Raw genomic sequence first — 26643 nt, forward strand, 5'->3', positions numbered from 1 at the left:
GAGTTAGTAACGCAACATGACGTGAATCTTGACTCCGGCGTTGCAGCGTAAAAAGCGTAAAATCCAGACTCATCATATTTGCGCTCTCGTGTTTCGTCAGTGATGCGCTACCCCGTGCTTCCCCCCCCTACGAGGCATGTATCCTCCACATCAGACCACTCCTGCTTCCTCGCTATATGAATGTACCGCGCTGTCGACTCTTCCCAGCTGAACAGGCGACTCTACCGTAGGTTTGGTGTTTGTCCGGCCCACCGCAGCCGCCCCGGCAGCTGTGCTCTCTGCTCCTCAAGGCGGTCCCCGGCATGACCTCCCCTTTCTGCGATTCTACCGAGATTCGCTAAATGGGATTCGTGGCTTGCCCGAGATTTCCGCAGCCACTGGCCATCCGCTTTCATTATTTCTCTAATGAGGACAGCCATAAGGATTTAACTCGGTTCCTCGCTGCGCGTCTCTGATTTTTGGGCTAAATCTCCAGACGCGTCAAAGGTGAGTTAATTAGAGCTAGTGGTGTTGCGAGGAAATTAGATTTATTTCGGGAATTGCGTTCAGGTGCTTTTAATTTATTGTGGCTTATTCTCCCACACTGATGTTTTACACATGCCGTGTGATGCCCCCCTCTCACGCTGACTTGTGTTTCATTGTTGCACAGGCCATTCAGTCAGCGTTGCTCGCACATTTGGTCAGTGCCATTCAATCTGTGCCAGGGCTACGTTGTTGTCGATTTAGTAGCCTACACCCCATACAAAATGGTAACCGTATGTGCAAATATCAAAATTCTGACTGTCTCACGACCAAAGATGATGCGGGAATATGCAGTAAATCGACTGCGCACAGAAAATAGAGCCAACAATCCATCGAAATTCAAAATGGAGCTGTAACAGCACCTGTTTTGATTCATCAGGCCGCATATGCGCTTGTATGTGAGCTGGAGACTACGACAGCCTCAGCGGCATTGTAGCCTTTTAGCCCTGTTCCCATTCATAAATCCCCGTTTACGTGACTATAATGTGGATCAGTTTGGCAGTTTTTTTTTTTTAAATTTTAATTATTATTTTTTCCCCATAGCAAAGACGTTATCATCTTGACAGCTGCTACTCCTGTAGGCAGCTACTACCCCACCCCTTGTTTCTTTGAAAGCAGCTTTGCTGACAACTGGTGTTTAATCCCGTGGAAATAGAATTTTAATTATGTGGCTAATCTATTTACAGTTGGTTTGGGGGATTTGGACAAGTTCCAGCTAATTTCCAAAAGGCAGTGGATTCATGTTTGCTAAAAAATGACACACATGGGAAAGCTCTACATTGGTTGTTTAACACTGCCAACCACAGAAAGTACAATAACATGCTGGCCTTATCTGATAAACATGCAGCTAGAAATAATATCAAAATTAAAATACCTACTAGAATGACTTTATGTTTTACAAAGTGAGAGAGCGCCTATAAGCAGTGGGTCAAAATGCATAATGTTCCCTTTCAGAGAGCTGTAAAAGACTGAATTTGGTTTTAGTGCTGCAATTTAAGATTCATTTCATTGCCGTTTAATCTGTTGATTATTTCCTCGGTTAATCAATTAGTTGTTTGGTCTATAAAATGGTGAAAAATGTCAATTAGTGTTTCCCAAAGATCAAGATGAAATCCTCAGGTGCCTTGAAATCAGGAAAATTTTAACTTTTTTTCTTAAAAAATGACTCAAACCAATAAATCGATTATCAAAATAGTTCAGTTAATTTAATAGTTGACAACTATTTGATTAATCTTAAACTGAAGATTATTTTTATTAATGAAATCCACCATGTGTTTTCTCGATTTAATCATTCAAATGGAAGACATTTAAAAATATTCCCAAAGGTGTATGCTACATCGTTATCAATTATGTCTGGCCAACAGTTCAAAACCCAAAGATACTGAAATTACTGGCAAAAAGAAAAACACAGTAAATGTTGGGGTTTTTTTGCCATATTTCCTTGAAAAATTACTTGAGCCACTTATCAGAATTGTTTATTTGTTTAGGCTTCGTATAGACTGTCTGTAAATTAACTAGATTACAGGCCATCATTAATAAAATTAAGTGTTGTGAATTTGTAGAGTTGATAATTTGTTTAGAGTGTGGCACTTCGGAAATGAGTCGGCCTTCCTCCTTCCCCACCCTTTGCCCTGGTTTTGCAGAATCAATCATGGTGTAGCGGCCATTCCTCATAGCCTGGACCACTTGCAGCCAGAGTCCCCAGTTAAAGATGGACTGAAAGCGGACATGGTTTTATCAGCTGATAGGCCACAATCCCGCGGTCCACCTCTTCTTTTCCTTGCCTTTCCTCTGTGTGTTTGTCACAGAAGAAGAGGTGAGATGAAATGGGACAGCTAGTAGACACTGACTCAGACTTGGCTAAGTGACTGAGGTCGGCAAAATATTTGGGAGAAAAAGATAACAGAATATCTGATTGAGGCGTCCACAGTGCGAAAATGGGACAAGACTTGATCGTTATGTGGCTGCATTTTCTTTTCTTTGGCCCTCTTTAAATCAACTGCCCTCTCTCTCTCTCTAACCCAGGCTATATATAGATAATCTGTGTATTATACATGCATGTGTCGCACTGTTTCATGTTGTCATCCAGCATCCAGCAGGATAAGACAGTGATGCTAATGTGCACATTTCCTCTTGTTTTGATCTTGAGGAACCAGGATTGACCTCGCCCCCTTGCCTCTTCTCCCCAGGGCAAACTGTAATTTTCCCGTTCAAGTGAAACATTGGCTCGAGCTCGTTTACTCTGTGCTGCACAGTGGCAACTGTTACCGTCTGTTGTGACTCAGTGAGGTTTGTCATGGCCAAATGTGCTTATATGCCGGACCAGAAATGTACAGCTTGTGCGCTCAGCTTCAGATGGAGGATTACAAATGCTGATTAGATAAAGTTACATTCTGCAGACCTGTGCATTGTTACTGTTTAGCATTAAACATTGTCCTCAAACGCAGCACTTTGAAACATCATCTCCTGCAACAAATTGCTGCATTTATAGTATTGAACTTCAGCACCGAGGCTAATTGTTCATTCAGTTTGATTTATTTGAGTGGTGATGGCACATAGATAAGATGCTTGCATTTGGTGTGGGAGACCTGGGTTCGATTCCCACTGTGAGACAGCCACCATTGTGTCCAGTTGCTCCAGAGGCGTGCAACCTCTGACGTGTATAGCAATTGTAAGTCGCTTTGGATAAAAGCGTCAGCTAAATGAATAAATGTAATTTATACAATGAAATTAGAAACTAGCGATTTAATTTTCTCTACAAGACTTTAATGTGCAGATAATTCAGCAGATAATTGGAATGCCTGAAGTGAAGGCGCTATGCCCTGGAGAACAATATTGACTGTAGATCATCAAGGATTTAAAGGATGGCTTCATATTTTTTCATGTCTATGTACAACACTCCTGTCCATACTGACCTGACACCATTCCAATGTATGAGACAAAATCCACTGTCCTCGTTCTGTGCATAAATGCATTCTTACATTAATCTGAAGCTAAAATGAGGCTTCAGCAGTCTTGGGCTGTACTTGGGTACAGCAATGCTTTGTCGGCATGTCAAATTTCTAACATGCTGATGTTTACCAGGTATAATGTTTACCATGTTCACCATCTTAGTTTGGGGTGTTGGCATGCTAATATTTCCTGCTTAGAAGTAAACAAAGTACAGCTGAGGCTGATGGGAATGTCATTAGTTTTGAAGGTATATGGTCAAATAAAAAATTGGCCGACATCTGGCAATCTGTCGATGCCTGCACTCACCAGGCCGATATGTAAAACATGTCTGCAGACAGCCTTGTCAGTGTGGCTGCTGTGGAACGATGTCAGCACTCCCGCTTTTGAGTATGGGAAGGTGGGGAAAAAGTTAGTATGGAGCCCTAAATTTCCTCAGTCACCATTGTCTTTTCTAAATGTTAACACAATGACAGCTATTCTAAACTAAAACCATTTCTGGCAGCTAGAGTTAAATATATATTGTTAGATTGTAGAGACAAATGCAGTTGAATGATGTCATTTCTGACAGACTGTATCATGATCTCCCTTAAACCCTAGACATGTTTTGAAATCTACAGCATAACCCAATGTATTTTTTCTATTTCATTAATTAATAAATATTCTATTTAAAACAGCTTACTGGCTAAGATAACCATGTACAGTACCAGTCAAAAGTTTGGACACATTTTCCCATTTAAGTCAATTGGAAGGTGTGTCCAAACTTTTGACTGGTATTGTATATTCTATTGTACTCTAATCTTCTTTGTTTTGATATCGGCATGATATATCAGCCATCGGCCACCCTGCTCTCTAAATACTGGCATCGGTCATTGGAAAAAAACAATATCAGTCGGTACTAAATGTTATGGCAATCCATCCAAGACTTGATGAGAAAATTCAGTCAACGCCACAAATTTGAAACTAATGTTGGTGCATGTGGAAAAGTAAGGGGATCACCAAAACCAGCTGGATTTATCACCTGGGAGCCATGAATGTCTGGACAAAATTTCATGGCAATCCATCCAACAGTTTTTGTTTGTTTTTTTTTTTCAGTCTGGACCAAAGTAGTTAGCTTTGTCTTAACTTCCTTGAATGTATTTTACACTGAACGAGGACTGTAGATTTTGACCTCCGTCACTTATTGGAATCAGGTGAAGAGGATCTCTCTTAAAAAATAAAAAATAAAAATAAATCACATACAGCGCACATACAAGTGACACATAATGCAGATAATGGCTGTGTCCACTCCAATGTGATGTCTGCAGTGTTAGAAATGGTGTTAGGACTTGCCTGCTTTATAAAATCAACATTCCTTTCAGACATCTGAGCTCTCTTACTTTTACTCTCTCCTCCTTTCCCTACATTGTTTCCCTCTCACACCCAGTATTCAGTTCATGCACAGAAACAGTTTTATAGATTTTGTAAGACACTGTCAACACTGAGACTGCGAGAAAGACACAGCTTAGTGATAAATGTTCTGCAGAAAAAAGTGCTCTTGAACTCTGTGGTGGTTCTCAGGTAAATACCACTTGGAGAACTGCCTTTTGAACAAAGTCTGTATTTGCCATGATTCATATCTAATCCTTAAAATCTCCTTTCCCACAACACAACCAGGCAAAACTTTATACACAATCAGTGCATCTCTGACCTTTCTGACATCATTAAACCACATTACATATGTCAATTTTTACAACACACAGAAAAGCGCTTTTAACATACATGCACCAATACAGCCCCAAAAAAGGAGTAAAAATGTGTTGAGTTTGATTTATAAATAAAGAAAAGTGATAAATGATAATGGCAAGGTGCAGCAAGAGTTTTTTCTGGAGGGAGATTTTTGATTTGTGTCCCAGGAAACTGGGAAAATAGAGCTTCTTTGTTACAGACACCCCCACCCCATCTCCCTCCTCGCTTCCTTCCTCCCATCCCGCCCTCCCGCTGCTCAGGTGCCTGTTCTTGTTGCAGTCGCTGGCAGTCGTAGCAGTGCGGCGCAGTCTGGTTCTCCCACATTCCTCCACGCTCCTGTTGAATGGAAGGAGCTGAAATCCCTCCTATTCTCCCCTTCCTTATAATTTATCCATGTTTTTATTTCTGCACTTCTTTCATCATTTGTCTGGTATACTTTTTCCTCCTTCACTGCATCATCTTCGCTCCTCCATTTTTAATCATAATGTTGGAAGTGGTCACAAGTTCGCTCTTCTTGATTTTAGGGCACTCTGACACTATATTAAGAAAAGGCGTGAGGCTCCCGCTACAGTGATAGTTCTGTTTACATACGCAGGCTCTGAGGCTTTCAAGGGTACTCTGGTGTTTGCAGCATCCTGGAGATAACCAGGGCAAAGTGCCCAAAGTTACTGTTTTGGGATTGTTTGCAATGTTGGACGAGGATCATTACCTCGCCTTATCAGTGTGTGCTTAAACCTGATGATTGGTCAGTTTTCCAAATTGCCTTGACTTTCTACCAGAGTTAAATTGTCCAGTTCAGCCAGGTACTTGTCCTGCTGAACTGTCCGTGAGGAAGATATTGGCTATGTTCAAATTCCCTGTGTTATGTACTAATTGGATGGAAGTTTTAAGACCTGCAAATTTAATTTGTGAAAGGTTTATGTAAACATTAGAAGTCCCTACAGGATCACAGCAGGGCCATATTTTTGTGCCTTCCCTATAGAATCGATCCAAGTGGGGAAAAACTTAATTTATACATACACTAGGTACACCTGTACAGTCAGGCCGACCTAAAGCCTAGTTTTGATCTATCATCAGTATTATCAGTATTTTTACACATCCATATACAGTCGCACTGTGAATGTTCTTTCTGACCAATTTATGCAGAAATGAAGGTAATTCCAAAGGGTTCACATATTTTTTCCTGAGACTGTTTCTTCACATCAACAGACATGGTGACCCATCTGGTAGAAGTTACTTAACTGATGAAACTGTACTGCTAGTTCCAACTAATCTGGTGTTTTACTGCATCTTCTTTGCCTTTCCATTCCTAAAGCATTGGGCTTCTGTGGGCTGCGCTGTGGGTCAGATGCTAAAACTTTGGGCTGTTCAGGAGTCAGGACTGAAACGGCGCTTGAGAAACCTTTCTGGGAGGCCAAAGTAAGATAGTAGCAAGACTCTTTATGTAAAATGCAAGAGATGGGTAGAACATGAGCATGTGAAGTTGTTGCAATTAAATACATAAAGGTAAATCCCATTTTAAAATACACATCACCAATTAGTTTTTAAATAGCACTGGCTCATTCCAGATCATTTCAGTCGTTTTTGCGTGGATTCAAGCACCTCAAGTATCTGCTTGTTTGCATATATATTGACTACGTGGACTGCTAAATATATCTGTTGCATAAGTGCCTCCATAATTGTTTGCAAAGACTGTGATCCAATGCGGTCCTTTCTGCGCATTCCACTTACGTTTGCTCCTTTTAAACATCCGAGCGCTTCCGCTCCTCAGTGAGCTGGTAGATGTTCGTGACTAGCCAACCAAATCGAGCAGTTTACTTTTCACACAATTCACACAGTCCTATCCACTTTTCCTGCAGGCCTATGAGCCTATCTCTGTGTGACTCAGTGTTGCACCATGGGATACGTTAACCCCCCCATTGCGCCAGATTACATCCTGGCAGGAGTTGAATCAAAGCTCGCATGACTGTACGTGTGTGCTTGAAATTGCTCACGCTCATGCACTCTCAGAAGCCTACATGCCCACACATCTCCACAGTGAGATCCTTCCATATCTTTGCGAGTTCCCATACCTGTGTAATTATGTTATGCTTGCACATTACACTTAAAACGCCCACTACGCCTCAGCTGTCCATGCAGTATACAACAACCACCCACATGTTCTTTTTACAGCCACTGCCAGTTCCTCCTTGTCTGTTAATAACCCTCTCTGTTCTGTCTGTCAGACTCATGAGTGTGCTGGAAACACATGTATGTGTTGGAAAAAGGATGTGAGACGCAACTGTGGTGGGGTGTTGGTGTGCGATAGAGCCTTGTTTCCCAGAGACCAAGGAGCAGCTGCTTGAGCGCACTCACCTACACACATGGTGCATACACTCTGTCTGGAACTGAGAGTGTCTGTATTCACAACGGAACAAGGATGTTTCATGTGTGTATGACTGTCTCTGTTTTAGCTGGCCTGAAATAGCCTATCTCACAGTGAGTCACTCTGCAGTGACTAGAAGGATGGACTGGACTTGTGAACACAGCGCTCCAACTTTCTGTGGGTGCATTTGACTGTCTGAGCATGTTTGTCTTTGTTGGCACTCTTGATGACAGCGTGATCTTGTTGCATTTATCAGGCCATAATACACATACACATCTACTGGGCATCAGGATGGAAAGGAAAGAAAACGACGGTATAATTACCTGTCAGGAAGGTGAAACTGTTTCTGTCCTTGTGAACTCATTAGTTTTAGCACTCAGTTTCATTATAGCCTCTGCTTCTTTGTTTGAAGCTTTGTTTTTCTTGTAGATGCTTATTGATTCAGAACAGATTCAATCAGATAGGAGACACAGATGGTGAATGACCTTGAATGTATGCGTGTTTCCTGTTTCAAGGTGTCTTGTTCTCAGAAAATTTGCACGCTAAACTGTTCTAACTGAACCTGGAACAGCTCCAAGGGTACTCTGAATGTGACGCTCACAGCACACGCTGCTAAGAGGAATTTTTGTTTGAGAAAGGTGAATGAAAAGAAACAGAAACAGGGTGAGTTCCTGAATGAATGGGAGTTTTTTTTTTTTTTTTTTTTTTTTTCTCTCTCTTCATTTAATTATAGACACAAGTTTAAAAGTAGACTGGCATGAAGCCACATTACTGCTGCCAGGATGAAAGTAGACCTGAGTTTTATATGATGGCAGTGTTTAGCTGAGTTTAGTTTAATTGAAAAAGTTGTGATTTTGATATAAAAATTTGGCAGTAGGGCTTCAATTAACATTTACTTTCATTATTGATTTAATGGATTTTTAATGGATTTTTTTTTTTTTGTAGTAATTACTTAGTTTGTAAACTGCCAAGTTGATGTCTTTAAATGTCTTGTTCTGTCAGTCATTTAGTTTACACTGATTAAAAAAAACAACAGAAAAGCAGCAAATTCTCACATTGGAGAAGCTGAAACCGGGTGTTTTTCCTTTAAAAATGTAAAAATTGTTTAATCAATGAATCTATTATTAAAGTAATTGGTGTTGTTTTTCTGTTTATCGACTAATTAATTGGTTAAGTAATGCGTATTTGTCACATAACAAGAAATAGAGATGACAGCCCAGAAGAGGCCTTTTTTTCATCTCCTGTGACTGATTCATCATTGGCTCTCTTCCCAGGTCTGCACATGGGGGCGGGCAAGAGCAAGCCCAAGGAGCCGGGCCAGCGCTCCATGAGCCTGGACGGCACCATCGGCACAGGCTCAGACAGCGGGCACTTCCACCACCTGGGCCCCGCCCAGCAGACCCAAACACCAAACAGGAGCCCTGCAGTTGGGACAGGCAGGCGGGGGCATCAAGGGCAGCACCAGCATGCCCCAACAAACACTCCTGAACTGGCTCTCTTTGGAGGGGTAGACCACACAGGCACCATCACCTCGCCTCAGAGAGGACCTCTGTCAGGTAGGCAACACTTTGTGGGATTGGTTAGATGAGGAAATACTGCAGAATACTGGAAATGGTTACAAATGCTATTAAAAAAGATTGTTTTCTTGAGTTTTATAGGCAGTGACCCAAACTAATTAGCATTTTGTCAACATTGTTCCTTAAAGTGGTAAAACAAAAAAATAAACAATAATTTAAAAAAAAAGAACAAAGTAAAAAAAGAAACTTAGATGAGAAGATTGGTACCACTGTCATGTCTGTACGTTCAATATGACATGCCTCAGCCAGCAGCTGACAAGCTTAGTTTATCTTAACTTAGCACAGAGACTGGAAACAGGGGAAAACAGCTAGCCTGGCTCTGTCCAAAGGTAACAAAATCTGCCTACCAGCACCTCTTAAGCTCACTAATTAACATGTTATTTCTTGCCTACAGCTTCAAGGAGTCTCTACTGGTTGCCTTATAACCTCACAGTGACAACAAAACTGCAGGTAGTCACTTCGGCCAAGAAATAGTCCTGCACAAAATGCCCTGTATAATTTGTGAATTTTATAGGTGCTGGTAGGCAGATTTTGTTGTTACCCCGTTTCTAGTCTTTCTGCTAAGCTAACAATTTCCTGGCTCCAGCTTCATACTGAACGTAGGGCTCGATAACCGCATAACGCAGGGGATGGATGGCAAGCAACCTCAACAACCGCTATGTTCATACCTTTTTGTTGTGTACTTCAGTGCAGGTTAAATAAATAAATTATTGCTTCAAAAATTCAACAAGCAAGGACAGGTCACCATGGGCTGTCCTTGACCTGCCTTCAAACTTGGAAGCTGTACATTTTGCCATGTTTTATGTTGTTTTCCGGTTTATTTTGTAGATTAGGCAAACTTGTCGTTATGATATTGTACGGCTAATGTGGCAGGCAGGCTGGGCGATGTTGGACAAATGTTGTAATATTGAGGGACAGTAAAGAGAAACTTGAAATAATGAGTGTAGTAGGTTGGATGCCTGTAACTGTGTTTTGGGTTTTTTTGGGGGGGTTTTCTTCATGCTGCTTTTTGTGGAACTTTAGCTATACGGCAGCACAGTTGTTAGTTGTTACTGTTACATGGAAGCCTACTCTTTCAATAAGATCTGGCTGTGGACTGTGGCACCGCTCACAGCGTGCCCCTCGCAGTAGAGTTTATCATAGGCTGTTGCCACGCCACCTTTCTCTACGGTCGATGCTTATTCTCGTCCAATTTGTACCGCAGATGTGTGAACATTATAGTTGATGGAAGTGATTTTAAAAAAAAAACATTATTTACAACACAATATTACAAATACAGGGAGTCATAGTATTAGCATAAAGACAGAAGTCTTTATATCTCACTTGCTCAATTTGTTCTTGTTTCCACAAAGCAGATGTTAAAGGGATCCGGGAAAGTATTATGAGCAATTCAAACTAATGACATGAAAAAAATATAAATATTGTAAATTTCTGACATTTATACTACATAACTGTCACACTGTCATGAAAGTCTGGAAACATTTTTAAACTCCAATCTTGGTATGCTTGGGAAGCTTCATAATAAAGGTTAGCAGTATCAACAGTAAACAGTCCCATTGTATGTTGTCACAGTATGCAGGCAACCCAACCAGTATGATTGGTGCATCGGTTTATTGAAGATGTATATAAATTGTGCATATAAAATAAATAACACAGAATAAAATACCCACAATACAATAAAATAAGATTATAAAAAAACAGTACAATAAAAAATGTGGGCAAGCATCTTAATAGAAAAATAAAACTTTGGACTAACATTAATAAAATACTTATTTTTAAAGATAATAAATTATTCAGATTAATAGTGTTAAAGCTGCAATAACAATGTTATTTAATTGTGTACATCAACATCAATGCATTCAACTTTAGCTGCACTGAGCTGTGATTACCTTCCTGCTACTTCTGCTGCACCATTGCTCAAATGATGTAACTGTCGTCGACATCGTCTTCTTCTTCACTTATTTTGGGGGATTTGGTCAATCAAATCCCGCCTTCTTGTCTAATGAACTTTGACATGGACCCAATGGCGACATCACAGTCCTTTAGCCATGCCCCTCGCTCATACCACACCACATCCGGACCCTTGTCCACTCCACATTTATCATAAATGAAGTAATTTGCTAAAATGGTACTAATACCGATACCGTGGCTCTGTGGAGCCACAATAAATCACCGCAGGGGAAGTTACTGCACTGCGACAGCCTTAATTGAACGGAGAGATATGAGAGTGGTATCGATCTCCTCATCTAACTCGTGGCAAGAAAGCAGATAAATGTATCTCCCAAAACTATGAAACTATTGCTTTAATGTGAGTGACACAGTATAGCTAAAACAATTACTAGATAATGTACAAAATAGTCTACAATATGAGAGTTGCACATTTTTTGTGTGAATAAAGTTGTGATGCTAAGCAGAACTCCAAGATGAAAACAGATTTAATAAGATGTGGTAAGAACTTGGACTGATCTGTGAGTCAGCCCACAGACTTGCTTTCAGTTTTGAGATACAAGGTACAAGGTTGTTTATTAGTCATTATACAGCACAAGGCTGCATAACGAAACGAAATTTGGAGTTCCTTCATGCTACACACAACATATAATCAAGTGTAGGCCTATATTAAAATATGGTAATATATAAAATAATATATACAGTTATTTATATACATACAAGTACACACCCCAAAAATTCCACAGTGCATTTTTTGAATTTGCATCTGGGGTGAATGTAAACAGTAGCAACCACATGATAATATGAAAGTTTCTTCACAATAAACAGTCTGACATTTGGGAAACACAGTCCATCCTGACTGTGTCTGAGCACCAAGCATCATCGATGTAAAACAGAGTCCACCTCCTCTCATCTTGCCGGAGTCTTGATGTCTGGAGATCACAAAAGTCCTGAGAAAAAACACATATCTAGGAACTGAATCAGAGTGAGTCATATGTACTCAGAATAATATTTGAAAACCGTTTCCTTTTCCTACCTTCAGCTCTCAAACAGACTTAAATCCCTCTGACTTTGAACACTATCCAGATTTTACTTGACATTAAGCTGTAATGTGTCTAGACCAGCCAGATGGTTAGTTTAATGTTGCTCCATCCAGAGTGCGGAGGGCCTGCTGGTGTATCAGGAACGGCTGAGCTGGCCACCTCCTCCCACGCATCTAATGAGCCGATTGATGATTGGCTGGAGAGTTCACGGGTAGAGATCACAAGTTCAATAAAAAGAAGGGGTAGAAAATCTACACAGAAAATAGAAAGCGGTCGATAGGATGGCTTTGTCCTTCATGGACGATTAGTCACAAGCAGCCTGAATGTCGATATTTCTCATTAGACCTTGGTAAATAGTTTTATACAGATGTGGAGCAGAGGCAAAATGATTTAAGATTAATAGCTTCACAGTGTATAGAACACATAATGTTCAAGGGCTAGACCTGTGTTATTAAAGTTATATTATGGAAGTGAATGTGAATAGGGTGTAATGGGATGTACCATTGTCCTTAATTACATTTTTATGTATTTCTGTGCGTGTTGTTTCTTGCAGGAGGTGTCACTACATTTGTGGCGCTGTATGACTATGAGTCACGGACAGCGTCTGATCTGACCTTTAGGAAAGGCGACAGGCTGCAGATTGTCAACAACACGTAAGAATCAACAGTCATCTGCCTCTCTCTCACCGATGCCACAATTTCACAAAAATCTAAATGAACAGATTTGTAGACACGCATGTGAGCAAATGTGTATGTGAATGAACACAGTCAGAGCTGGTAACTGTGGAGCGAATCATACAACGGAGTCTGATTCTCTCCATCTGTTGACTAAAACCGAGCAGAACGGCACTTTACTAATGCATTCAGTTCCTCTTGGGCAAATGTCGTCATCATCATCATCACCAACATCTTTAAGCTGCTTTATAGAGAGCCTGTCATGGCAAGATCCACACTCACATTCCTGACAACACCTAAAAATGTGTTTTCCTGTGTTGTGGTGTATCTGGGTAGAAGAGACAGAATGTAGATCATAGTATTAGGAAATGAGAAATGCTTTGTGTATTTAAAAGATGCTCTTTCCAAATAAAAGCATCTGGAGTATAATTCCCCTGCAGGTGTTTCAAATCACAACAGTTTTTGTTTTTTTCCTATGAGCTCTGTCCTCCTTCCTGCCATAAGTCTGGTCTGCTGTTCTTTATTGTCTGGCACTACATAGCAGGGCTGAAAAATGTAATGAATTTATACTACTAATATTATTATTGCACAATGAAACAGTTCCAATATCTACATTACAAAACAGTATTCAAGAGTTTTTATTAAAACAAATGTAATTCAGATATTGAATTAAAAGTTGTGAGATTGCATATATGAGACTATAAAGTGAGTCCAGAAATCCCACATGATATGCAGATGTGATCATTTATGCATAGTAAAATTCCACAATCCTCTATTGTAGAATTACTAAAACTTTTACAGACTGCACTGAAGTGGAACTTGAAAAACAGTGCAACTCGTGCAACCCCACTGTGTAGTCCCACAGCCTACTGGGCTCCTCTGCTGTCTGTCTGTGTAGTGCTGCTTGACTTGCTGAGTCCCCACGCTGTGTGTTGATGTGTCTGCTGTGTCTGTTATCTCTCCCCCTCTCTTTCTTTCTCATGCTTCATGGTTTCTCCTAGGAAAAAGTACAGCTTCAGGTCAGTAATACTTAATGCAATAAAAAATCTCACGCAACTTTTTGCTCACAGTCCCTTTGCTGCTGCGCGGATTTGTCTGATCAGTTTCGTAGTGTAACTGCAATGAATTGGAGACAAGATATAGAGGATTTTTTTTATTTGGCGCTCTAACTTGTAGAGCAACAGATGTAAACTGAGGGACTACAAGTGGAGCAAAAGGTTGCCTGTGTCTGTCGATTTCCTCTCAACAATATGTTTTTCCTTTTCACTGTGTGCACTGAGGTGTGGGATGAGATGTGTATTATTTTTAAACCCAAATTTTTAAGTTTCCTCTTTGCTTTGTACACTGAGAACACTGAGTCATTACTCAAGCAATGTAAAAGTTTCAACATGTATTAGAAGTAAACTTTCTGACTAAGACACCATCTGAATGATCATGTGGTGCAGATACTGTAATATTTCATGGATGAGTTAGGTTATTGCTTTATGTTTTTGTAATTGGCAACAAAATCCCATGAAAAGACTAAAACTATACACAAGGTTATCCAGCTAACAAGTATTACCTGTGTGGTCAAAAGCTTATTCCTCTGTGCCATTGACCTAAACTATTAAGCTGTTGTTAGGTTTAAGTGAATCCCGCACATACCTTCCATGGGCCATAAATACTTACAAAATGTATTTATCCACAGCTGAAAAAAGTCCCTAACAAATACATAATATACTCCTGTTTGCTGTAAACTACAGGGTCCGGCTGTTTTAGGAATTCATTTAGCCTTTTTTACAAATTAAACTATATATTCATCACTCTTTTTAGATTTCTTTTCATACTATTTGTTGACAACAAGAAAAATATAATAGTCTCTTAATGGGAAATAAAGTAAAAGATCATTAAACCAAGTAATGTAATGTTTGCCTCAGTCAGTTTTATGTTTATGGGTTGACTGTCTTGCTCTGTCTCTCTCTCTCTCTGTCATAGAGAAGGGGACTGGTGGCTCGCCCGCTCCCTGACGACAGGAGAGAGTGGTTATATCCCCAGCAACTATGTGGCTCCGTCAGACTCCATCCAAGCAGAAGAGTACATTATCCTCTCCTTTTTCCTACAGAGATTTAAGGCCTTTCTTAGTGCAGCGCTTAAATGTGCTCAATACTATATCTACTTATACACACTAACATAAAGAGCACAGAGACAATATTTTCCAATATACCCTCCAGTACAGTATTCTTTATTTCCCATCAAAAAGTATTTCTGCCTGCCTGCTCCAGACACTCAGTAGTAGCTTCTTACTGATCTCATTCTCTGTGGCCCACTTTGGCAGGTGGTATTTTGGGAAGATCACTCGGCGTGACTCAGAGAGGCTCCTTCTGAACTTACAGAACAGACGAGGAACCTTCTTGGTGAGGGAGAGTGAGACCACTAAAGGTGAGAGAGCAGACTTTTTTGTCACTTCAGAGTCTACTAGATCTTCTGCTTTTCTCAGTGTCAGTATAATGATTTTTATTAAAGATATTATATTACCCATTTCAGGCTATATTACATGGAATAAGCTTTGAGACCTGCACGGACAGTTGCAATCAGTTTGTCAATCAACAGAAAATTCACATCACTCACTTTGTTTCTTCATTTAAAGATTTTTTATTAAAGCAAAAATTCCCCACATTCACTAGATTCTCAAACATTAGCATTTGATGCTTTTCTTTCATAATAGTTTGACTGAGCTGTTTAAATATGTCAACTTGAATTTTAGGAACATTTGATGTCCTATGACATTTTAGGGAGATTAACCAATAATGAAAATAACCATTAGTTGCAGCCCTACCTGTTAGTTAATTCTCAGGATAACAGGCAGTTGCTTTAAAAAAATGGTCAGACATTATGAGAACAAGCAGAGAATTGCATTATTATGTTGAAATCTTTCTGCAGGCCTTTTCTGAAAGACAAAATAAGTTTCAAAATGACAAAAGAATGAGTTGTGTGTCCTGGCTGTGCAGCATGGTGTTGCATGCCTTATCAGAGGAAATTCTGACTACAAACCATGTTTCATTAAAACCTGAGCTTTTTATTTTGTGCTCGCTGGGTATTTAAAATGTGTGAAAAAAGGACGTGATCACACTTTCTCTGTGTCCCCGGAGCTTACTCAGTGCAGCAAGTGTTATCTTACTTTGAAATAAGTAGATCTTTAGGGACTCAATTTGAAAGAGGCAGAACCTCGTAATTAAGTCATTTGTTAACTTTTTCACAGCCCAATGGTGCTAAATCGTTTGTTCTCTGGGCTTGAGAGGTTTTACAGCTTTTTCTGAAACTCTGCTGTCACATGTAGTCCCTTTGACGTAGGTGGGCTCTTTAGGGGGGTTTGTTTTGGTGGAAGTGGGATAAAAGGGAAAAGAGCACAGTGGAGTGGATAGGGACTTGTGAATGGAGAGGGGTGAATCACTCTGTCAGAACTAGGTCAACCTAGGAGGGTGCTGGATTTCCCTCTGGCTATAAGTCTCTGTTCTCCCAACGCACGCGCACACACACACTGAGAGAGGGGAGGAGAGGCATGGAGAGGGGGAAGAATAGTAAAGGAGGAGATTTGTAGGAAAGGAGAGTAGGAAAGGGAGAGTAGGAGGATATCTGGCAGGAGGTGTGTAGACCTCTGGGCGCATTCTGTATTAGATGTCAGATGTGAAGTTCATAGTGTGACACATAGGAGCAGAAGCTGCTCATATGTTGTATGAAATGTAAATCATGTCAGACAGTTAATGATACATCTGATCATTTGTCCTGCTCAGGCTAGAAGCACACAAGTTGTAACCCATCATCTAGTGTTTACGCATATGAGTGGAAGAATGGATGTAAAATGGGTTCACTTTTGTAGTTGTTGTGTCAGTGCATAATGTGAAAGCATTGTATTCCTCACAAATTTAGTTAGGTTGTAGTATCTGTATTTATAGTTTAAGAAAGCCAGTAATGTCTGGTCTTTAGCATGGAAGTTAAAATAGGTCAGTGATTAAGCTGCTGTAATAGTACTGTGATGATAAGGTACTTCAGGTCATTACACCGTCTTTGTGCAGTGTGTCTTCACTGCACTAGATTTTCATTCTGACGTGGGAAGAAGAGTGAACATCATTTAGCAGAGCTCCAGATCAAAGATGATTGATTTTTCATTTTTCTTTTACTCAAGAACCCTGTGCTGTTTGGGTTTGCTAAGTCCATTCAGCTTTTTAAATCACCTCAGATCAACACATGGATTTGAAGTTTGATTCCATTTATTGTTCTTTTTGACCTAATAATCAATTTTTTAAAGTAGCAGTACAAAACAAATAACTGTCACTGTTTTACTCAGTAAGATGGTATTTAGTAGTGGACCGGCCGTGGCAAGGACCGAAAGGCTTAGTTGAATTTCCAGGGCCCATGAAGGAGCCAAAAGGGGCTTGCCCAGCACAGCTGCTAGGAAACTCCACCAAGCAGCTGTCATACAGGCTCAGATACGCCTAGTTTTGTTGCTCTAACCTGTCTCTGTCTGTCGTTCTGTCTTGTTCACAGGGGCATATTGCCTGTCAGTGCTGGATTATGATAACACCAAAGGCCTGAATGTTAAACATTACAAGATCAGGAAGCTGGATAGCGGAGGTTTCTACATCACCTCCCGCACCCAGTTCACCAGCCTTCAGCAGCTAGTCTTCCACTACCGCAGTGAGTGCTGAGACACATCTGCTCTCAGATGCTAAAGAAATGCCAGTAGCTGTGATAATTTTACATTTTATACAGCTGTTGCCCTTAACCTAGCCCTCTTCCCTCCTTCAGAGCACTCTGATGGGCTGTGCCACGCTCTATCAGACGTGTGTCCTGTGGCCAAACCTCAGACCCAGGGACTGGCCAGGGACGCCTGGGAGATTCCGAGAGAGTCCCTCCGCCTTGACCTTAAACTGGGACAGGGCTGCTTTGGAGAGGTCTGGATGGGTAAGACCTACACACCATCCCTTTTTAGTGGAATGGATTGAATTCCTCTCACACCATTGCAGATAGATAGGTTATACATTGGATATACAAAATATGAGGATCAAGTGCACTGATAAAGTGAATCCTGGTAAAAAGCTATTATAGCAAATGTATTTCTTACTAAAGGAACATTTTGGGAAATATGCTTATTCACTTCCTGGAGGGAGCTAGATGTGAAGATTGATACCAGTCTGAAGTCTGTTTGTTAGATACAAGACTACAGTCAGCAACCGGTTAGCCACAGACAGAGCCAGGCTAGCTGTTTCGTTATGTTTCGTTATGCTTAGCTACACTAACAGGCTCCAGAGAAAGTGTATTTTCCCCTATTTATCCTTTCAGTCTACATTATTTGAGGAGAAGATATACCACTCTATCAAAGACATGATAAAATTAAGTTGTGTTTTCTGTGACAGGTACGTGGAATGGTACAACACGGGTAGCCATTAAGACCCTTAAGCCTGGCACCATGTCTCCAGAGGCCTTTCTTCAAGAAGCACAGGTCATGAAGAAGTTGAGGCATGAGAAGCTGGTCCAGCTGTATGCTGTTGTATCTGAGGAACCTATCTACATTGTGACAGAATATATGAGCCAAGGTAATACAGGATACAGACTGTCAACCGTAAGTGCTGGGTATCAAGCTAATACTTGTTACTTACTGAAATGCTTCTGTAGCACAGATAATTGTAAACTGTCAAGTATTGAAAGCTGGCATCAAATACTTGCTCAGACTCATAATCTTGTTTACATAACTAAAATAACTTTATATTTCTCAAAATAGTATGGCAACATTAATAACAATACCTATAAATTACTACCTGTAATAAAACAATAATTTGCTAACAAACAGACCTAGATTCTCTAAGGTTTACACATAATGGATAATTGGTCATTTATTTGGTGGTTTTTCAGTGAAGTACATTGAGAGCAACATAAAAACAGAGTCAAATTCCTTGTACGTGTAAGCATACTTGGCCAGTAAAGCGCTGATTCTGATTTGATGCATTATGTACAGCTCTAAACATTTGTTACATTCACAGGTAGCTTACTGGACTTCCTTAAAGGGGAAGCAGGAAAGTTGCTTCGTCTGCCTCAGCTAGTAGACATGTCTGCTCAGGTAAAATTACTTATGGTTTAGCCACAATAAAACACTGTACAATATTTGTATTTATTATAAAATACCTGTTCTCACGTCATCCAGATTGCAGCAGGCATGGCCTATGTGGAGAGGATGAACTACGTCCACAGAGACCTGCGTGCTGCCAACATCTTGGTGGGAGACAACCTGGTGTGTAAAGTGGCTGACTTCGGTCTGGCAAGACTCATTGAAGACAATGAGTACACTGCTAGACAGGGTGAGTCCACACTTTCTCTTATATTCAGATTATTCAAAAATTTTATTCATGTAAAAAGAAGTGAAAACTTAAGAATTGGAAAGACGTGCTGTAAAAAAATTATGTTTTTTGTTCTACAACATGGTGCTTTTTAAATTTTATTCACTTGAAAATATTTTTTTTTTTAAAAACCTTTTTGTTTAGGAGCTAAGTTCCCAATCAAATGGACCGCACCGGAGGCAGCTCTGTACGGTCGTTTCACCATCAAGTCAGATGTCTGGTCGTTTGGTGTGCTGCTCACAGAGCTGGCAACTAAAGGCAGAGTCCCCTATCCAGGTGAGGACTCCACAAATCAGCAAAGACTCTGCACCTGAACAATTCCACAATTACTCTGGGATATTGTGATGGACAGTTTTCACTATTTTCTGACATTTTTATAGACAAAACAAAAAATCTGCAGATTAATCGATTATAATAATAACTGTTAATTGCAGTTAATATTTAGGAATTCAAACGTTAAACATCAAGTACTCATTGCCACAAAAAATACATTTGATGTTGGTGTTTTGCAAGTTAAATAATTTCATCACCATCAGATTTACTGTGTTAAAAATACTGTTGTTATTTTGAGGAAGAAGATCTGTCTGACTTCCTGTCTCTCTCGGCAGGTATGGTTAACCGGGAGGTGCTTGACCAGGTGGAGCGAGGCTACAGGATGCCCTGCCCAGCAGAGTGCCCCAGCTCCTTGCACGAGCTCATGCTTTCCTGCTGGAGGAAGGACCCAGAAGAGAGGCCTACGTTTGAGTACCTGCAGGGCTTCCTAGAGGACTACTTCACCTCCACAGAACCCCAGTATCAGCCTGGGGAGAACCTATAGAACCACACACTGAACTGACCCTGGGGGGTGGGGGGTGGGGACGTCAAAACAGAATGATCTGCACTAACCGACCTCAGAGGAGCGCCTGTGGGAGGATCTGAGCCTGTGAAACTCACCTGGGAGGAACTTGAGATTCTTCTGTGGAAGCAAAACTGAGATAGAAACTTGCAAAAGTCCCATCATGTACCATGAAGGAACTGCTACAGAAGAACCTGGACGGCCTCCTTTCTGCAAGCACTCACTGTTAACTGACAGTTTTCCTGTAGAAGTGAGAGTCAAGGCTATAAAGGAGAACTCCCGCTGGACAGACTCTGGCTTTGATTTGATCGAGGGACTACACTTGCGGGTATATGTTTTTGAGAGGTGCGTCTGATGTGGGAGGAACCTAATCAGGATCTGCAGACGGCGCTAAAGGGAAAAGGATAAACCTGTCGAAGAGAGAAGGTCAAGGGAGGATATTTCAATCGGACATGAGCTGTTTAGCAAAACCTCCCTCTTTCCCTCTTCTGTCTTGTCTCTTTATCCTCGTCTGGTACCTTATCCGCCCACAGAAGAGCACTGTCACTGTGGCTCAGGTGCCAAAGGAAATTCTGTCTCTCTTAACGTCCTTTATGTCCCTTCTGCCCCTTTCCTCCCTTCCTCTATTTCTGTCTGACTTTCAGTATCTCTCTCCAGTTTTCTCAAGTGCTGCTTCTTCAAAGTGTCTCCAAATAACACAGCTCTGGAACTCTACTTTGCATCTTTATTTATATTTACTTGGACAATATGTGGATTGAGGGTTTGTTCAGTGGCAGACAAAGTTTCCTGATTTGTCTTTATTTGTTTTTTATTTTATAATCAATAGTATGAACCACTATCATGGTAGTGCCAGGGTAAATGGACTCAACAGGCAGGTTCTGTAACACTGAAATTGTTAAATTTAAGGCATTTCTGTCTTAAACCCTCCTTCTCTTTTCCAGCTGTATTTCTTGACAAGCTGAAAAGCCAGCTGGATCCAACCTGGATGATTAAAAATGATTTTGATGCAGATAGTGTTTGAACGCTTGTTTGTTTTGGTTGACCTTGATTTAACTGGAAAGTTGCATTGAAAATAATCAGCATGGCTATAGTGGCACTAAGGAGCAGTTTTAATAGTCATCAGCTCATTTCTTCAGAGGCATAAATGGGGTAACTTTCATCAAACATTTATGTGACCTACTAAGAGGCTGAGATGGCTACCAAACTAATCATATGACCGTCCAACTCGGCACAAAATGTGAAAACCCTGAGTCTAAAAGCCTTCGTTGTGTGCCAAACAAATCACATTTCATTACTGCTGTCCATGTATATAATGTTTTTATTATCAAGGGGCTTATATGGGGTTTTTAGTTCTTAAACACAAAATTGCTTACTTACAGTTTACAATAAAACTGCGCCATCTCCCCAGTAAACAATCTGTTGTGGTGGTGAGTAAACAGGACAGATCAACCTGGTACTGTTTGCTGAAGGATTCAAAAGGTTTTCATTCACTTTGCAGCTGTTGTGTCCATAAAAATATGCAACCAGGTGGCCCTAATGAAACTGTAAACCTCTGATCAGGTAACCCTAATAAAACTGTGTTTATGACTTACTATAAGAGTTGATTTTAAAACCACTTAGCATGCGTTTGTGCTGTTCTTCTCTTGAGCATTGGCTGGGTTTGTATTTATGCTGTACTGTACATCAACAAGTGTATGTTTACTATACTCAAGGCTCCGGTGAGGCAAGGGCATCATAAACAGACTCCTGAGCATTTGTGCCATCAACCTGTAATTATTTTTGTTATCTTACCCTCTGCTGCCAGTTCTCACGGTCATACTGTACATACTGTAGCTCTTTAGAGTTGGTTTTTTTGTATCATGTAAGCCACTTTCAAATGGCAGGTATTTATGTTGGATGTCACACATTTCACAGTGGTTTAGTTTGACGTCGTCGATGCAGCAACAGTAGATCTAAAGTTATAGATTGATGTCAACAGATACTATGAAACCAGTTATCAAAAATATGAGCCATGCAGCCATAGAGATGATGATCCATGCCCACTAACACCATGAAATTATTATCCAGTGAGGAATCCTGATGGCTAATGTAACATTATATTGAATATTAACATTCAATAATGTGGATACTTGTAAAACGACAATGAACAAGGAGTTTGGGTTGTGATGTGAAATGAAAAATGAGGTCATAGATGTAAATAGTATCTTAAATGACTGTGACTATCATGTAATTTGTTTTTGTGTCGTTTTTCTTTAATTGCTCCTCCATGTGGAGGTTTTTACAGTGCGCCTGCTCCCAAAATGTTTTAATAAGATGCTACTGTAAATGGTGTTTAAGGAAGGTTTTTTTCTTTTTTAATATTGGACTTAATATAAAATCTTAGTGTTTGAAAGCTATCACATCTGCAAAAGACAATTTTAAATTGGGCTTGATATATATAATTTCCAAGAACATATCAGCGCTTTCCTCCTTTTTAGAATGGGAAATACCCTGTTTGTTCTGATGCACTGAACCGCCTATAAGTCTCTGGGACAATGTGGAAGTTGATGGGCTCATGACAAGTATGAGTAACGCCAAGGTCTGATTGGATTCTCTGTGCCATATTAAAGAAGTGTTTGGGTGGGTTTTTTTTAATGCTTTTTTTTTTTTTTTTTAAGAATCTATGCAGTTTCGGTCTGGCATTCCTGCAACTTCATGGCCATATTCTTCTAAAGTCAAAAACGATGATCATAAACCGAAGGTGTGAGCATTTTTGTAAGGACTTCTTTTGTCTTTTTATTTTGTTTCCGATGTAACAGGATTGAAATGGGTATCGTGCCACTTTGTTGATCTTTAAATGTGCAATAAATTATATTTCAAATGTGTTTTGATAAGAGTGTGTTCTGGTGTGCGTGCTGTCCATCGACTTGGAAATATTGTGCTGTTCGCACATGACTAACTTCTTAATAGAGTGATGAACATGCTGGAAAGTTTGAGAAGTGAGAATCATCAGTTCAGGTTGCCAGAATTTTCCGGACATTTAGGCAAAGTAAAGAGAATTTAATGAATGAAATGAAGTACAATGAAGAAAATGTGTGTTTGCTGCTGAAAATGTACAATTTAACATTTGAAATAGTTGAAATACAGAAAGATGTCGACTTTGTAGTTGACGTCTATATACAAATAAAATAGTTACAATAGAAGTGCTGAAGGAAGTTGACATTCAAATCAAGTTCAAGCAATGAAAGAAGATAAAATGTCAGCTGAAGTGAAAGTGATTAATAAAACTGGAGTAGAAGTCCTGAAAGAAATTAGTGCCTGTCCAAGTAAATTGATTTCAGTTGAAGTGTCTGCTGACGTGGACACACTGAAATTTTGCATGAAATATGTGGGAGTTGGAAGAGCTGAATATGTTTTTTTGTTGTTTAAATATGAGGACCTGAAAACTGGAAGGGTTTGAATGTTTAAGGGTTAGCTTTGAAAGAAGTGGAAGTGTCAATCAGCATGTGATGTGAGGAGCATCAGTTCAAGTTGCCAGGAAAGTTAAGTAAAAAGAATTTCATGAATGAAATGAAGTATAACATATTTATCCTTCATTTGCTATTTTCACATACTGTCAAATATGTAACTCAGATCAGATTGTGGCTTAACCAGGTAAAACCCAAGAGAGACATGGAAACCAATTCTCTTAGTTTCAAGTCTTATTGAAGGCCCTTCCAAAAGAGGGGTGCAGAGTCATGTATTGACTTGCTGTGGAATTATTTACTTTATTCCCCATATTGTGATTTAGATCAGAAAAATATTCTCTTTATAATAATAATCTCAGCATTATTGCTCTAGATCAGATGTGTCTTGGCATTCTACAAGCCTCATATGAAGCATCCGCAATACCCAATTATCTGGTTATTCAGCAGAGCTCGTTGGATACTTTTTACCTTTTGATTTTGTCAATTACTTATATGATATTTGGTTCGGTTTGTTTTTTTAGTTCTTATAATAGATCTTAATGTAAAACTTTGAGTACCTGTCTTTATTTTGATAAAGGTTGGTGGACTCTGGAAACACCAGGAACTGATTTGTTGGATCTTTTTAAATTATTATAATGTCAATTAACCAAAACCAAGAAAAAGCTTGTCTGTGTGGCCACAGCTGAACATGGCTTACTTACATCAGAGTCAGCTTTTATACTGAATCTGTTTACAAGACAGTCCATGAGGAACATGTAGGTATAGTCTGGTTCAGGTTCCTTCTGGGCATGACAGTCGGCCCCCGCTAAACTCTTTTTTTTCTGCCCACATGGGGGCAGTATTTGTCAGGAGTATCAATGACACTCGGTGGCCTAGGAGCAGCAGGCCATGTTGAGCTGCAGACCAGCAGCAGCAGATTGTAACCCACCTGCTGTGGCGGCCTCCACTGAACAATATTAACCTTTGGTAGTCGTTTATAGACAGAGTGATGGATGAAGGCCAGAGACGCATTTTTCAGAAAATCTCACTTATGGCACTGTACTAGTTTAAAATTCATTACATATGGGACAACCTCATTGGAACAGTGTTTTCACTTTTCCCCTCTCCTTTGCTTTGTGTCAAAATCCCCTGCAAGTATAGCTGCAACTGATTACAGATGAGCTCTCCCCCTATACTGGCTTAAATCGGAGGCTATATTGAGCCAATCGGCAGCTGATGTTTCACCACTAATGAGTAGCTACTCTTTCCTGCGGTTTTCTGCACTGCTGTGATTAGAAGCAAAAATATATCAGTTGATAAAATGCTTCATTTCTAACAATATATCTGTGTGTGTGTGTGTGTGTGTGTGTGTGTGTGTGTGTGTGTGTGTGTGTGACTGGTTGTTGTTTTTCCCATCTGCTGAGCCGAAGTACAAGTCATTTATCTCAGTTATCCAGACAGTGTCAGAGCTCCATCTGTGAAAACAGTAAACACACTGACTCACACTCTCTAAGTGACTGCCATTGATACCAGACAAGAGAGCACTGCGGATACACACAAGGATATAGGGTGTCTGCACACACACACACACACACATAAACTCACAGGGCTACAGTTACTGTTTGCTTTCATCTCATTACAGTGACAGAAGCATGGCAGCCTTGGAGAGAAGCGGGATAATAGTGGTGTTTTGTTTTTCTTTTCTTTTTCCATTAGTAGTCCAGGTCCTCTCCTTTAAATGATCCCTGTTTGTCTGCATACAGTTAACAGGCCTCAGTTTGGTTTTGTCAAAGTTTATGTTTTGTTATTTCAAGTGTTTTCACTGTCAATCATCTGACACAGGAAAAAATTAAGTCGAACCACTGTGTAAACTCTCTCTCAATGGTGATCTTCCTACTTAGTCAATGTTAATGTTGACACCATAAAGTGTCATGTGAAAATGTAATAGAAATCAAAACTAAAATGATAATTAAATGCAACATCCATCACAAAATAATTGGCAGAAAAATTAAATAAAGGCAAACAGACTGTAGAGCGCACACATTTAAAACCCTTCTGACCAAAGTGAAGGCACAAGTCAGACAAAACGCCCATGCACACTGAGAGCTGATGATCATTTTAATTTAATGAGAGCTATGTTTCTATCAGAGATTTCCGTCTGACACACCAATATTCACTTTTAAAACTCCGTGTAAGAAGTGTAAGATTGGGTTTGTAAGCATCACATAAGCATCACAGGGGAAGCTTCCATAAACAAGATTTCTGTTAACTTAAGTAGTGTACTTAGCACTTATTTTTTAGGTATTTACTTGAATATTTTCATTTCCTTCCACTTTGTGCTTCTGCTGCCATACATTTCAGAGGGAAACACTGTTCATTTTTACAGCTATAGATCCTTGTTACTTTTCAGATTAGGAGTTTCCATTCAAAACATATGATCATCTTATAATATGCGATGCATTGTTGTAGATTCAAGAATCCAGCAGTATGTAAAGCTTTTGCTATGGCCACTGCATGTAAAGAATCTGTCTCTATAACTTAACCTATGCTGCTGTTACAACCCATATGTCAGTGTAAATGGAGCTGAATGAGCTGGGCAAACGGATATGAGCAAGAGCTATTACCATTGTAGATTTCTGATAAATTTTTAACTCGTTTTTTGTTTGTTCACTACTCCTTTTTCACTTCCCACACCCCAATTTCTCATCTTTGCCTTTGCCTCCTACTTGTTTTTCCTGTTCCTTCTTCTCTGACTCTTTCTTCAAACACTTAGATATTCTGTTTGAAGGTAGGACGTACTCCAGGAGGTGGAAACTGACCCACATGTTCTCCATCAACCAACTTCAAACACCGGGAAGATCACTCAGCGACGTGTACGAACAATCCAGTCAGTTTCCTCTGTGCTCGACTGCTCCTAATGACTCTCCCAGACTCTGAAGGATATTCAGCGTGCAGCTTGTGAATAGAAACAAGAGATTCTTTTTGATATCAGGGGACGAACAGGTGTGCAGACAATCCCACACTTTAATCAGTCTTCCTTTGTTGTGAAGTGCCACGCAGTGTTGACAGAGCTGTTTTGGAGACCAACCTGCATGACTGCCTTACAAGTTGCCTGCCAAGTTGCCACGGGTTATGGAGCTCTTTGTGGCATGAAGTTGCACCCTTTAGCTATTACTGATATCAGTCGCCTTGGCAGGAGAAATTACG

At 40.1% G+C, this 26643-nt stretch overlaps 1 protein-coding gene across 2 annotated transcripts; it reads left to right on the plus strand.

Annotated features, from left to right (window-relative positions):
- The first annotated feature begins 101 nt into the window (after positions 1-101).
- On the plus strand, positions 102-22865 carry LOC119886292 (proto-oncogene tyrosine-protein kinase Src-like). 2 transcript variants are annotated; one of them, XM_038696936.1, is made up of 13 exons: positions 103-486; positions 8839-9120; positions 12685-12784; positions 13807-13824; positions 14780-14878; positions 15120-15223; positions 17330-17479; positions 17591-17746; positions 18199-18378; positions 18823-18899; positions 18984-19137; positions 19321-19452; positions 19785-22865. In XM_038696936.1, exons 2-13 carry the CDS (start codon positions 8847-8849, stop codon positions 19991-19993), a joined length of 1653 nt encoding a protein of 550 aa, XP_038552864.1. In that variant the 5' UTR covers positions 103-486; positions 8839-8846; the 3' UTR covers positions 19994-22865. The 2 variants fall into 2 exon arrangements, with proteins under 2 accessions (XP_038552865.1, XP_038552864.1); XM_038696937.1 differs by lacking the exon at positions 13807-13824 and having other exon boundaries at positions 102-486.
- The last annotated feature ends 3778 nt before the right edge of the window (positions 22866-26643 follow it).

The sequence above is a fragment of the Micropterus salmoides genome, unplaced genomic scaffold, assembly GCF_014851395.1.
Source record: "Micropterus salmoides isolate LMB-PRFRI ecotype aquatic unplaced genomic scaffold, ASM1485139v1 Ms_hic_scaffold_4, whole genome shotgun sequence".
Lineage (NCBI taxonomy): Eukaryota > Metazoa > Chordata > Actinopteri > Centrarchiformes > Centrarchidae > Micropterus > Micropterus salmoides.